Source organism: Solanum verrucosum, unplaced genomic scaffold (assembly GCF_900185275.1).
Source record: "Solanum verrucosum unplaced genomic scaffold, falcon-dt-bn FXZP01000022.1, whole genome shotgun sequence".
NCBI classification, from domain to species: Eukaryota; Viridiplantae; Streptophyta; class Magnoliopsida; order Solanales; family Solanaceae; genus Solanum; species Solanum verrucosum.
This window is the reverse complement of record NW_026020086.1, coordinates 3,171,309-3,185,636: the sequence shown is the minus strand read 5'-3', so window position 1 is coordinate 3,185,636 and position 14,328 is coordinate 3,171,309. Positions and strand designations below refer to the sequence as shown.

The window sequence follows — 14,328 nt, the reverse complement described above, 5'->3', positions numbered from 1 at the left end:
CACGATATTTTTCATTGACACAGAAATACATCAACACATGGGGATTCGTGGGACACTACTGGTCTATGGCTACGAAAATAGAGTTTAACTAATATCTACTGTTCGTTGGAACTTCTTGTTTTTTTTACTTCAAACGAAAGGATTTATTTATCTATACTTAAGGTTCATTCATACAAAAAGAAACTGATCTAAGCAATAAATTTTCAGTAGCATCTCTTTCGAATGTGTTAGATATAAATTGTGATTGGTGCCTATTGAAGTTTTCAAATAATTATATTGCATAATTAAATTAAAAACTACTATATTTATGTCAATTTGATAATTAAACCATTAAAATTGTATTGATACCACAAGAAATACAAATACTATATTAATAGCATTTCCTCTTCCTCGCCTTCCTCAGAGATGTCCTCACCATCTAGGTTAGCAAATTTATTTGGGGACAAAGTACTACTATCACCAACTCGGAATTTTTTTCACGCGGACACTAGAGTGCGAATCAAATCCAAGTTTGCGCACAAAGGAGTCTTTTGGTCGATGGTTTAGATGTGAGTTATGTAGGTATTAAAATTCGCTTAAATAAGGTACTATATTTAGTAGCTGATCAGGAGAATAAATTATTCATTTATAAAATTAATACGGTGTTTGGTTCAATCCTACAAAGTTAACAAGATTACAACTAAAATGAATTTCGTCCACAAGCAAGTGTCGTTAGTATAATTCAAACAAGACGTGTAGTTGTATGTATATTCAGGAGTTGATATACTTTTTCCTGTTTCTTCAAAGTTGCTGGCTCCGCCCCTGCTTCTAGTCCAAGTGCAATTGTATTTCAGAGTCCCCTGTTTGGTCATGGACTCGAGCAATCGCAGAAACAGTCTGATACACTTCTTGCATCGTTGGCCTTTGATCCGGAATGAATTTCATGCAATCACTTGCAAGTTCAAGTAGTTGCATTACCATATTATCATATCCTTGGCCTAACAGTAGTTTATCCACATCAAGAAGACTGGCAAAAGAGCTACTCGACAAATTTAGACTCGAGCAGCTCAATATGTAAGATTCTTTCCTCGTTAAAAGCTCGAGAAGCACAACCCCAAATCGATAGACATCTTTATTGTATGTTGTAAAGTCTAAACACTCGACTATTGGAAATAGACTCAAGTTTGAATCTATGTCATTTGTTTTTGCAAGTGTTGCCTCCCAAAAATTGGATAATTTAGGATCAAAATTTTCATCGAGCAAGATACATTGTGTGCTTATGTTACTATGCACAACATGGAAATTTCCACCATCATGAAGCCAAGTCAGGGCTTTCGCAACACCTAAAACAATTTTAACCCTTAGAGGAAAGTCCAAGAGTCTTGCCTTGTCGTCGGTTGAATGCAACCACTCATGTAAGTTTCCGTTAGGCATGTATTTGTAAACCAGAATTCGCTCGTCCCTCTCATAACAAAAGCCGATTAAAGGCACCAAATTCGGATGCCTCAGACTACCCAGAGTTGTGATCTCGGAAACAAACTCTTCCTCCAAATCCTCTGAAACATGGAACCTCTTTATGGCAACCGTCCATCCATTTGGGACCAGTGCTTTGTACACTTTCCCTAGCATTCCGTTCCCGATTTCATTGTCTTGGCTGAAATTCAAAGTCGCTTTTGATAGTTCCATAAAACTCATTCTTGTAACAATCTTCTCCATCTTTAAAATCTGAGGAAGAGAACATAGCTACCATATTTAGCAATAGTTTGATTAAGTAGTACTCTTTTTGTCTGACATAGTTTGACTGGACACATATTTTAAGACAAAAGAAGACAATTTTTAAAACTTGTAGTCTTAAACGTGCCATAACACTTGTATGCCTATAAAAGCTTGCGACTAAGAGTAAAATGATAAGTTTAATAAAAAGACGGTTGAAAGCAAGATTAATGTTTACCTTTGGATCGTTGTTTACTTCTTCTCGTTGAGGCCATTCATTTCCATCAATCACCATTACCTTTGTTCTCTTGTTGATGAATAGAAGCATCTTCTTTACGCCAGGTAAACCAAAGAAAAAAAGATATATACCAAGTACAGTAAAAAGTGACCAACCAGTCACAAAACCACAAGCAAACAGAGTTTGACGGCTCACTACGCGTTCTGTAACACATAATGCCAGAGGAGGACCACAAAGTCCTGCGTTATTTGCATAACTTTCAGGTGGAAAAGTGGCATTGATAAACCTTGGCACTGGCCCTGTCAACATGTTGTTGGCAACATTAAAGTTCTTGATTCTATATAACAAGGCAATTTCTGGTGGGATTGGACCTTCTAGGTTATTGTTGTCTAATTTGAGGGAATTAAGAAAAGAGCAATTTGCAATGTTAGTTGGGATCGCGCCTGAAAATTGGTTGCTTGAGAGATCAATCATTATAGTAAATCCGATTAAATGTGATATATCCGAAGGGATGGTTCCATATATCTCGTTGCTTGAAAGATTTAGAGAAGTTATAGAAGTGCAATTTTTTATGCCTCGCGGAAACTCACCTTTTAGTCCCATGTCTGGAAGACTAAGGGATAAAACTCTACTCTCATCATCATGCCAGCATTCTATTCCTGCAAATTTGCATATGAAACCTTCTCTCTGATTATCGAACTTCCACGTAGAGTTCAAGAAATTTAAAGGGTCCTCCAACGAATCTTTTATCGATTTCAAGCAATCTATGTCACTCTGTACCGCGTTGCATCTTAGAGAAAAGCTGGAAAGCAGTAGGAAAAATGGTAGTACTAAGTAAAGAATAATGTTGTATTTGCACATTGTGGAAATGGAATTTCTTTTAGTTATTTGCTTTGGCAATTGTGGTGTAATATACTATTGATTTTTGCAAAAATGGACAAGAGTTTACTTTGGGTCAATTTGCATGGTAAGATATTTCCAACACATTTTCCACAACACGTTTGACTCCACACAACTTTGGGTGCGGTCCTTTTCTGGAACCATGAAAACACGGATTCGTGGGACACTACTGATCTATGGCTACGAAAATAGAATTTAACTAATATGTATTGTCCGTGAAGACTTGTTGTTTTTCTTTTACTTAAAACGGAAGGATCTATTAATATATTTCTAGTGGCATCTCTTTCGAATGTATTAGATAGAAATTGTGATTGGTGCCTAATGAAGTTTTCAAATAATTCTACTGCATAATTAAATCAAAAACTAATATTTATGTCAATTTAATAATTAAACCATTAAAATTGTATTGAGACCACAAGAAATATAAATACTTAATTAAATCATGTTGAAGTTAACTAGAATTAATAATTTGTAAAAATGATTGCTAAATTAATGAAATATTTGCGAGGGTTTTTGAAACCGCTGTAACAGTAAATTATTGGGGATTTTAAACCCCCTCAAAATGCAATTATAACCCCCCACAAAATGAGTGTTTTTTATTAGTGATTTTAAATTAGGTATAATGCATAAATGTGTCATTTGACTTAATTGACATCAACTAATATCTATGCCCTCTAATTTTGAGTGTGCAGAAGTAGACACTTTAATTTGTATAAAATTGAACAAATAGACATGTGTGTCATAATACACGTAAAATTCCATGTAGGCTCACTAATGCGTTTGTATATCACACATACGACCTGCAATATTCGAGTGTTTATTTGTTTATATTTTGACTAGTTAAAGTGTCTCTTGTGCATTGGCAATTGTGGTGTAATTTACTGATTGATTTTTGCAAAAATGGACAGCAGTTGACTTGAGTCAATTGCACATTTTTCCAACACATTCTTTACTTGACATCTTGACTTCACAACTTGGATCCAGTAGGTATGAAATGTTGTCTATATTATCTCGGTCTTTCCCCGAACTCTACGCAAAAACTATTACTTGAAGAAACAAGTCTTCCACGCCATCTTCTATTAAACTATTACTATAGATCGGAATACTAAATGATTAACAGTGTTTATTTGTTAGCATCTAAATTTATTTATTTATTGAGAAAATGACCAAATGACCCCCCAATTTATTAGTCGATTCTCAACTACACACTTATATTTTAGGAGGATCCTATTATCCACCTGAACTATTTTATAGTAGAATTATTTGCTCCATAATACTGAGTTGTCAAAGAAAGTGTAATTCACCTTCTTTAAAAGAGTGAGAGGCAAACTTTATTACTTTTCTTTTTCATATTAATTTTCTGATCTTTTATGTTTTTCATTTTACTTTATTTTTAATTTACTTTTACTCTATTTATGTTTTTCATTTTACTTTCTTTATCTTTTTCATTTTACTTTCTCTCTCTTCTTTCTCTATTTCTTCAGTACTCCACCAGATTTAAGTTCTCTAAAGAAAAAAAGAGAGTATGAAATTATCTCACTATTAATAATTGTTACTGGTGACGCTATCTCCTTCTTTTTCTCAAAAGAAATTGACTTCACTTGCAAAAATTAGAAAAACATAGAATCAAATTAAAAATAAACACTTTCCCATAGCCAAGTGTTCATAAGTTCAAGCACAACATGAAATTGAACAATATAGAGAAAACCCAGTTGAGTAATAAAACTAACAAAGCATCAAGGTTAAAATTAGTATCTTTTACAATTAAATTTTTACTACTTCAACCATAACAACACACAAAATTGAAGAAATCCAGATCCGAATCAAATCCAAAAGTTGATTACTATATAAGTATATCAACATCAAATTCTTTAACATGAACAACCCAAATAAAATTTCTTTTAGATTATTGTAAGCCAAATCAATATGCTCAAGACTTCGATAGTTGGTAAACTTTTAAGGATTTCACCAATTAAATTTATATTTCATTCTTTATTTTTAATCTTTTTAAACTCCAACAATATTCTCATCAGAGAAAATCCATTAAATACCGAACCTAGATATTCAAGATTGGCTATGTGATTGTGTTTTACCGAAAAAATAAAGTTCATATGCATATATTAGATTTATAGCTCCGTCAAATTTTCGGTTGGCAACGGATATCTCTGATAAAATTGTTCCCCAAAATCAAGATATTGAAGTTTTTGAAGCCTGTGAATATCCAATGGTATGAGACCCACAAATTAATTTTGAAAAAGGTCCAAATATTGCATGTTGAAATAGCTGTATAAGAAAATTGGGAACTTAGATTAAGAAACTAATTTTTTTGAGGTTACACATGGAACTTGGAGTTCCACTTCAATGGCAGAAAATTTTTAGTCAAAGAAAAGGATAGAAAAAGGAAAAAGAAAAGAAGAAACCGGCTGAAAAAGAAAAGAAAAAGCATAGAAGGGAAATAGAATAAAGAAAAAGAATAATTATATTTTTATATAAAAAAAAAAAGTACCATATATGTTATGTGGCACCATGCGTGCAACACACTGCTTACCATAAATCTGGGTGTGACCTTTTAAGGGGCAATATATTCCACTTTTAAAATGTTTAGGGGGGTAATAGGACCCCCGTAAAATATAAGTGTGTAGTTGAGAATTGACTAATAGATTGGGGGTTCATTTGACCATTTTCTCTTTATTTATTTATCAAACATGATAAATACACTTTATTTTGGTTCACTATTTTTTTTTTTAAAGCAAATTTATACCACTAGATAGGGAGGCTAAATAGGAATAAGTACAAGTAAGGAAGGTTAGACCTTACCTTACCAATCCTAATGAGAAATCTATCATCTGCTAGTTAACCACCATGAAGAAAATACGAGCTAGAGAGAACTAGATATTCTATGAATCATCACAAAGTTTTTAATACACTCTATGATGATATTACAAGTGAGGATTCTTAAGTAATAAAAAATCATAAAAGCCAAGGAGAAAGTTGAGTTATCAACCTCAAACTTCCTTTTACAAATGTATGAACTAAAAAAGATAGATTGGCCTTCTAAAGGAACTTGAAGTATGTTTTCTAGTCTTCTTCTTCAAATCTGTCCAATAACACTTGATAGTTCATCACTTCTTGGCTTTATTAGATCTTATTGAAGTTGTTGACACTATCATATGATTCTGTTTCGCCAGTTGCATCGGTGGGTGCCTTGGAACAAACTCCTCAGTCACTTTACCATCCCAACTATATATGCTTTCTTCCATGCTTTGTTTCGTTGTTGCCTAGGAGAAATATCAGCATTCGTAGTTGCATTTGCAAAACAATAATCCAACATTTCCTCTTCCTCTTCCTCACCTTCCTCAGAGATGTCCTCACCATCTAGGTTAGCAAATTTATTTGGGGACAAAGTACTACTACCGGCCACCAACTTGTAGTTGTTTGTTAGTGTGTAAGAGAATCCAACTTTTCAATATTAGAACTCACCAAATGATTACTTAAGATTGTAGCAACATTTGTTGATGATGACAAACCTTGTCGGGGAGTTACTAACTTCGCACTACTGGTTTGTGGTTACAAAATTATTGGAATTTTTTTCGTGCGGACACTAGAGTGCGAATCAAAAGCCAAGTTTGCGCACAAAGGGATCTTTTGGTCGATGGTTTAGATGTGAGTTATGTAGGTATTAAAGTTGCATTGACAAATAAGGTTCAAACCCCCAAGTCAGCTGGAAAAGTTGTCAACATGTTGTTGGCAACATTAAAGTTCTTGAGTCGACCTAACGAGCCAATTTCAGCTGGGATTGGACCTTCTAGTTTATTGTCGTCTAATTTAAGGCAATTTATGGTCTTAAATGTGCCATAAACTTATATGATTAGAAAGTAAAATGAAAAGTTTAAGTAGATGTTTGATCATAGATTCTAAATATTTTTCACTTTTGAAAAAAAGACGGTTGAAAGCAATCAAGTGAAATGTTTACCTTTGGGTCGTTGCTTACTTCTTCTCCTTGAGGCCCAATTGTGGTGTAATATGCTAACTAATTGATTTTCCCAAAACTAACCCAGGCCTGATATACATTCAGTGTATGTATTGGAGGGTATACAAAAAAGAAAGATATGGGCCAAAGGCCAAATAATTTGCAAAAACAGCAGGTGCGCAGGAGTGCAGCAGTAGTGAATTTTTATGGGCTCAATTAATTTGGGCAGAAATTGGGCCCTTCTTCTTTTTTATTCGATTGTGATTACTTGTCGTTTGTTTGTGTTCATTCTGACTTTTGTATTAACTTAATTAAATTCCCCAATCCATTTTATATTATATTTATTGATTTTTTACACTTCCGAGGTGTTACAATTTCTTTCAAATACTATAATGCCCCCAAAAAACTCTAATTCCAAAGTTAATGGGGCAAGAAAAGGCTACGAGGTTGACTGGTAGATAGATATACACAGAGTTGGAGCTAGGTGGGGTTCATGGATTTGGACGAATCTAGTAGCTTTTTCGTAGATCATGTATTTGTACTATAAAATTATTTAAATATACATGTATATTAATTTGTGAACTCCTAACAAAATTGATTGACGATTTTAAAGTAAATAAAGAACCCCCAAACTCTTTATCCTTGTTTCACCTACATTAACAACTCTTATAAATAATGGATCGTAAAACAAAGGGAAAAATCATACTAATTAGAATGGTTAGCTACTTAAATATCTGGTTAGTAGTAACAGTTCAGCTTTAATTTTCTTCGCTAGTTCAACATTTCTACAATGGTCGTCTAATACGGTGTGTGTGAGAGAGAAGCCATGTGGATTCTCCGCTATCCAGTTGAGCAATTTGGGTGGGGAGTTTTAATTTTTGATAGAAAAATTTAATAAATTTTGGGTCGGCACATAGGATTAGGATACGTGTATCATCGTTAGTATAAAAGGTATATACGCACTAAAATTTGAACGGTAAGGTCATTGATGTACTGAAAGTATAACGAACGGTATACACATATCATTTACGATATTTATCCTTTTTTCCCTTTTTAAATTAATTGAAAAAATTTTGACTAACATTTTTAAAGTTTATTTGAGAAAAAAAAATACTTTAACTTAAAACAGTTTTAAAGTGAATAAAATGATTAAATAAAGAGACATTAAAAACATATTTTTTAAAGAACAAAAGAATTAAAATATAAAATTTGACCAATATATTTGATTAATAAAATAGATGAATACAGAAAAATTAAAATGAAACACATTAAAAGTAAGCCGACACAAAAAAAATAACTCATTGTTTGGAGAATTCAATTAAGTTAATTAATAATTTAAGGTTAGTTAAACAAGAAATAATCAAATACAATAAAAGAGAAAAGGAGATTATAAACTTAGGCCTTTTCCCAAATTTCAAATTGCTGGGCTGGCAGGCCCAACTTCCTACAACCTGTCCTAAACTAAATTCATGGGTTTCAACCCACATTTTTTTTAAAAATCTGATTGGGCCTGCTGGAATCAAAACAATCCAGTAGATTTGGGCCCTGGCCCAGTTTTGTGTCAAAGCAAGCTGTGTATACATAGTTGTATACTGATGTATACGGGCATTATATAGAATGTATACAGCCTTCTTCTGAGCTTCCACGACCTGTATTTTCAGTTTTCGACCCCATATTTATCCCTAGACCTGTGACTGCTGCTTTTTGACCATGTATATCAGGGTATATCGGTGTATACAGGAGCTGTATATCTGCGTATATCGGTGTATACAGGAGCTGTATACCAGTGTATATCTTCCATTTTTCTACATTATTTCTTGTGTGACCTTATTAACTTGTAGTTCTTTTATATGGGGCCATTGTCCTCAAGCAAATTTTGAATGGAAGATTGCCAAATTTCCCTGGTGATGCTAAAACATTTATTTATTGGAAATTCATCATGTGAAATGTGCAGAAAAAAAGAAAAGAAGTATTTATTCAAAATGCATATAGGAAACTAGGTTTATTACAATATTTAACTATGGTCTTCATCTTCCCGTGCCGCCATTTGGTGTGACTGTACGCCACAGCCGATTTTCCTCAAGGAATTCAGCTGTCATTATTTCTTCGGTGCTAATAAAACAAAAAATAGAATATAATTAGTTTCAATACATTGAAAAAAGAAAAAACTAATTAAAAATTACCTGTTTGTTGACCGTAAACGTTTACGGAAAACAGGAATATATAAGTATGAAGGTTGATTGACCCCACACAACTCTCATTACCACTCATCTTTGTTTGATTCTTAAATTTATTCTTCTTTTCTCACTTAGCTTGCCTCCAAATGTTACCTACGTTTAATAGTAATACACTTGCTTTTAGATCTAGTAAGTTACTACTATAATCCTAATTAGCTATTGGTTTTTTTATGTTGTTGTTGCGCAAAATATATGGGCGTCAATTTTGATGAAAATTGTTGGTACGACAAAAGTAAAACAATTTCTAAATTTGAAACAGTTAAAAAGAATATCTAAACATGCAAGGAAGCATATAAAATTTGAAATCTCCTTAACTGCCATCAATAATTGAAGACATAAAAATCTTCAACGCTATTCAAGAATAAAACTTTAATATACATATATCAAAAATTTAACTTAGGTACACGGTATGACATTAAGTTATGAACGGATCAGGATCAATATGGGCAAAACCGCCCAACACCAAAGAGATCAGTATGTTTGGGATTCGGGTTGATAAATATAACTTGGTAGAGCAAATTGGACTTATGCAAATTGTTGAGAAAAATGTCTACTCCTCTCATATATCTAGTTAGTTACTATTATAATCGAGTAAATCCTAATTAGCTACATTTAGGCATAAAAGTATTGGCAAAAATTAGTCAAAGAGTACAAAGAGCATGGTTTTCTTACAAAATCTTTATAGAAAAAACTTGTGTGTGCATAATACGTGCACCATCCGTGCGCCGCACGTGCATTTTTCGTACAAATAAGACGAACAAATTGAAACTAGTACATAAAGTGAACATATCACATCTCATTTTGTTGAAGAAATTCTCCTAATGTTGTTTTCGTTCTAAGAGAGGGAAAAATGTATTAGCTTAAGTTATCTACAATACTGGTAAAAAACTTAATTTAAATTACCTATTTTTTTACTGTAAACGTTTACAAAAAATAAGAGAATATAAGGAAGAAAGCTTATTTAATTTCAATAGAGCTTTCAATTGTTCCATTTAATAAAATCTCCGAATCTTCGATGGAGATTAAGAGATTAATCTCAATAGGAGATACGAAGATGTTACTAAATGAGACAATTGATAGCTCTGTTGACCCCTTTTTTGGGGGCAATGAGCTTTCTTCCTTGTATTACAGTCACACTAAATGATTGCAACACGTGCCCCCTCTGTGCGCCATGCATGCTATGTGTTGTGCGTGCATTATGTGCGTTGCATGTGTATTATGTATATGTATACTACTGTCTAATATTTTAAATTAAATATTAATCCAAAGAGATTTGATTATATTGATTTATTTTGTTATATGCTTGACTTTGGCTAAGCATTTATTTCGCATCAAGTGGACCCTTGTTTAGTCAAATCAAATAATAATATATGTTATGCATGCAATAATCAAAAATAGTAACTAGATTTTAAAAAAATCTTTAGTATGTAGGTGCTATATTAATGTAGCTGATTAGGATTTGGAATTATCAATATTTAGAGGTACCTTCATTTTTATTCCAAACAAAACTAACTTTGAGTATATATATTTATACTAGGTGAGTCACTGACTATCGCGATCGTGGAATGTCATAGACGTTGCTATCGCGGTAAGTCAGATTCTAATCATGAATTAAAACACAAAAATTGAAAATGAAGGGTTGGATGGTCACATTTACACACTATTATTTACATATTAAATCTTGCTATGAATTTAAGTAATAAATATTGATATAATATAATTTTTTCATAATATCAGTATAATTTAACATCTTATTGCATGTTACTTTAATATTTATTCGATATGACTAACCAAGATTTTGATTAATTAGAATATTTACATGTAATTATCTTTTAAATGACCTAATTTAAGTAAACATTCATTTCACACCATTAGTGCACAATTATTATTTTTATTTTTATTTTTATTTTTGCATAAAACTGTGTGAAAAAGAACCTGAAACAAGGGAAGAGAATAATGAAAATTAATTAGTTTCTGAATTAAGTAATATATGTTCTTAATTATGAAAGATATATTTGACCTTTCTATATTCAATTTAATATGCAAATCTCACATTGGCACATTTGATGGATTTTGATATTTTTTCTTTTATGTATTTTTGATAATATATTCTTATACCTTCCATTAATCCCTTGATGTTTTATCTTTTAATCATGATAGAAAATATCCTTGAATATTTCCTTTCTATTTGAGCACCAAGAATATATTTTTCAACGTCTCATAATTAATTTCCATAAATTTGTAGTTCAAATCTAACACCTTCCTTCCAAAGTTATAACAAATGCATTCAAATTTAAATATTTCTTCCTTTTCATAAAATATTTTCTTTTCAAAGAAACAAATATTTTTTTCAATTATTATTCTGAACTTCTTTTTTAACTTGTACAAATATGATTGATCTTCTACTGTATTGTGCCTCTACATACAAAAAATTGAAATGATTGGGAAAATAGTATTAACTTGTAATACAATCGGCTAAACCTTCAATACGCTATTACCGAATACCATATCAAATCAAAATTTATTTACCGAATGCTAAGTTACCGAATCGAAATTTAAAATTTTGATATTTGGTATCTACTTTTTACTACCAATTACCGAATTACCAAACTCGAAATTTGATAATCCCAAACCAAATACCAAACGCCCACACCTACGTAAACTTCCATTTTGGACCTTTCTTTTCTTAAGTAATAGAAGGATATTAATTATTTATCGTTTAATTTGTAGAATATTTTCCTTCCATAGGATCGTCATAAATATTATTTTCATGATTCTTGTATTTTGATTTAGACGTGTCTTTTTCTTCCATGTATTCTCCCACAATTCTATCTCATAATATATATATATCTTCTTTTTCATATTTGTTAGGATCTTCACAAGATCTTTCTTCATTAAATAAATTTGTATACCAAAAATTAAAATTACCACAAGTAGATAATCTTTAATTAAAAATTATGTTTGTAGCAAAATTAATACGAGGGTCTCCCAAATCATTATGTCGTATATAAATGATAGAATAATCTACACAAACTTCAAACCAAATGATCAATGCTAAAACTAAATTCCAATATGGAACACCTCCTTATTACTCTTATTCTTATGTCAATGCTTCATTTGAATTCATTGGCTTCTTTGATCAATGAAAAATCATACTTCAAGGTTAATTCTACTGCCCTTAAACAAGCTAGAAAAGCTTTCATGGCTTTTGATACATCTAACCTTCAAGATCCTCAAATGCCCCCTAAATCTTTTAGTGTTTACCATCTCGACCTTTTTGAAAAGTCAAAATTCAAGGACTATGACTCTGTATTCAATAATCGTCTTTCTCAAGATGATGCTAGAGCAACATACCTATCGTCGATGCTAAGATCCCATCATAGTACTAAAAATAAAAATTCAAGTGATCACCAAATCCTAAAGGTAGCACCTAGTATGTACATGAAAGGTCATTATGTTGCAACATTTTTACTTGGAAGTGAAAAAATACACAATTTGTTGCTAATAGATACTGGTAATTACTTGACTTGGTGGCAATGTGCACCATGTATTGAAGATAAGTGTTATAAGCCACAAATTTATACAATATACAACTATACCACATCAAACACATATAGAAATTTGGATTGTGTTGCAAATAGTGCAACTTGCATAACTTCAAACTCTGATTTTCATTGTTCTTTAGAAACGAAATCATGTTTCTATGTACATGTTTATGATAATGGAGAAACAACAAAAGGATTTGTTGCATCGGATATTATAACATTTCCATCAGACAATACAGAAGCCAGGATTAATTTTGGATGTAGTGTTGATCAAAAAAGTGGTACTGATTTTAGTGGTACATTTTCTGGGATTGTTGGTCTTAGTAAAAGAGTAAGTAGTAAATCAACAGGAGGATATTCTTTGCCATCACAATTAGGTTCTTCATTATTTGCTTTATGTCTACCAAGTTTAACATCAACACAACCATCTATCCTAACGTTTAATAAAGCTCCGTGGATATATGGAACAGAGGCAAAGTTTGTGAAAAATCGATTGAACCCTCATTTTTACTATGTTAATCTTTACAAAATTTTCATCAACGATAAGGAAGTCCCTGTGGATCCTTCGTGGTGGAATGGTCAAAAAGTTGATCATGGTGCCATGGTTGATACAGGGTCATTGATAACGCGATTTCCTCATGACTTATACATTGTTTTTAGATACATATTTAGAGAACAAGTGAAATACCCAATGCTTCAATATCCTATTGGTATGTTTGATACTTGCTACAAAGATATTGAAGAGGATGAAGATATGTATTTCCCAATTATAAGGTTTTATTTTGGGAATGTTTCACATAAACAAGAGTTGATGCTAGTACAAGAAAGAGTTGTAGCTAATTTACAAGGTTTTTATTGTTTAGCTATTTTGCCATGGGATGATAAAACAACACTTATAGGGTCTCATCAACTTCAAGGCACAGGATTAACTTTTGATATGAAAAATAATGCTTTGACTTTTAGTGTTGATGCTTGTGATTAATGAGGTATGTATAAAAATTCATCAATAAATTATAAGCTTTTTTATTTTAGCTATGCAATAGTACTTGTGTTTTTTTTGGTATATATATTCAATTTGTTAGAACAGAATGATTGTGTGGATTCTTATGGATATTGTAGTTTTGTGTTGAGTCATACTTTATGAAATGGATAGAGAAATAGTAGAAAATTCAGCTTCCTATATATAATATCATATAATATACACAATAATAGCAATAGCAATAGCAACAGCAACAACAACAACAATAGCAGCATCAACAGCAGCAGCAACAACAACAACAAGAACGGATTAGATTGACACGTGCATTTTGTGACGCACGCAAAGCGATATATAAATGCATATACACAGTGCAATCGCAAATGTAATGTATACACAATATATGTAAATGTATATAACCAGCTACCAATATTTGCGACAATAATATATTGGGCTCGTGCGCGCACTGGGACTGTCGTCTAGTGTGTAAAAGAGAAATGAGGTATTGGGATCGGATTAAAGGGTGTTTGGGCCGGATTTGGAGGAAAATTGGATTGGGTTTGCAGTTGATTAGGGCTAAGAAAAAGATTTATCACTTGGACAAAATCGTTTCGTGATTCTTTCAATCCATTTATGTTTAGGCGAGTTAATAACACACTAATTTTCCTTTAATTAACTGAGCTTATTTTGATCCACCAACTAATAGTTTCATACCAAACTTCAAATCTGATACATTTATATACACGTTTTGCTACCAAAATACAAATACA

At 32.0% G+C, this 14,328-nt stretch overlaps 4 protein-coding genes across 5 annotated transcripts in view; 2 read left to right on the top strand and 2 right to left on the bottom strand.

Annotated features, from left to right (window-relative positions):
- Positions 1 to 14,328, bottom strand: part of LOC125824507 (xylose isomerase) — a 470,700-nt gene that overhangs the window by 85,028 nt on the left and 371,344 nt on the right. The window lies entirely within an intron of this gene.
- The window catches only part of LOC125824548 (uncharacterized), an 83,041-nt gene that overhangs the window by 64,174 nt on the left and 4,539 nt on the right, over positions 1 to 14,328 (top strand). The gene's annotated exons all lie outside the window — the stretch shown is intronic.
- LOC125824489 (probably inactive leucine-rich repeat receptor-like protein kinase At5g48380) lies at positions 797 to 2,791 on the bottom strand. Its single transcript, XM_049503875.1, has 2 exons — positions 1,931 to 2,791; positions 797 to 1,704 (listed from the first exon to the last, which is right to left on the bottom strand). The coding sequence occupies exons 1-2, from the start codon at positions 2,789 to 2,791 to the stop codon at positions 808 to 810; spliced, it is 1,758 nt and encodes a 585-aa protein (XP_049359832.1). The 3' UTR covers positions 797 to 807.
- On the top strand, positions 12,110 to 13,564 carry LOC125824649 (aspartyl protease AED1-like). The gene has a single exon (XM_049504046.1). The coding sequence runs from the start codon at positions 12,110 to 12,112 to the stop codon at positions 13,562 to 13,564; it is 1,455 nt and encodes a 484-aa protein (XP_049360003.1).

What these genes read in the sequence shown, in the direction of transcription:
- LOC125824649 (XM_049504046.1), top strand. Translation starts at nt 12,110, where the DNA reads ATGGAACACCTCCTTATTACTCTTATTCTTATGTCAATGCTTCATTTG.
- LOC125824489 (XM_049503875.1), bottom strand. Translation starts at nt 2,791, where the DNA reads ATGTGCAAATACAACATTATTCTTTACTTAGTACTACCATTTTTCCTA. An exon ending in AAGTAAACAACGATCCAAAG is followed by an intron (nt 1,705 to 1,930) that starts GTAAACATTAAT and finishes TCTCTTCCTCAG; the next exon opens with ATTTTAAAGATGGAGAAGAT.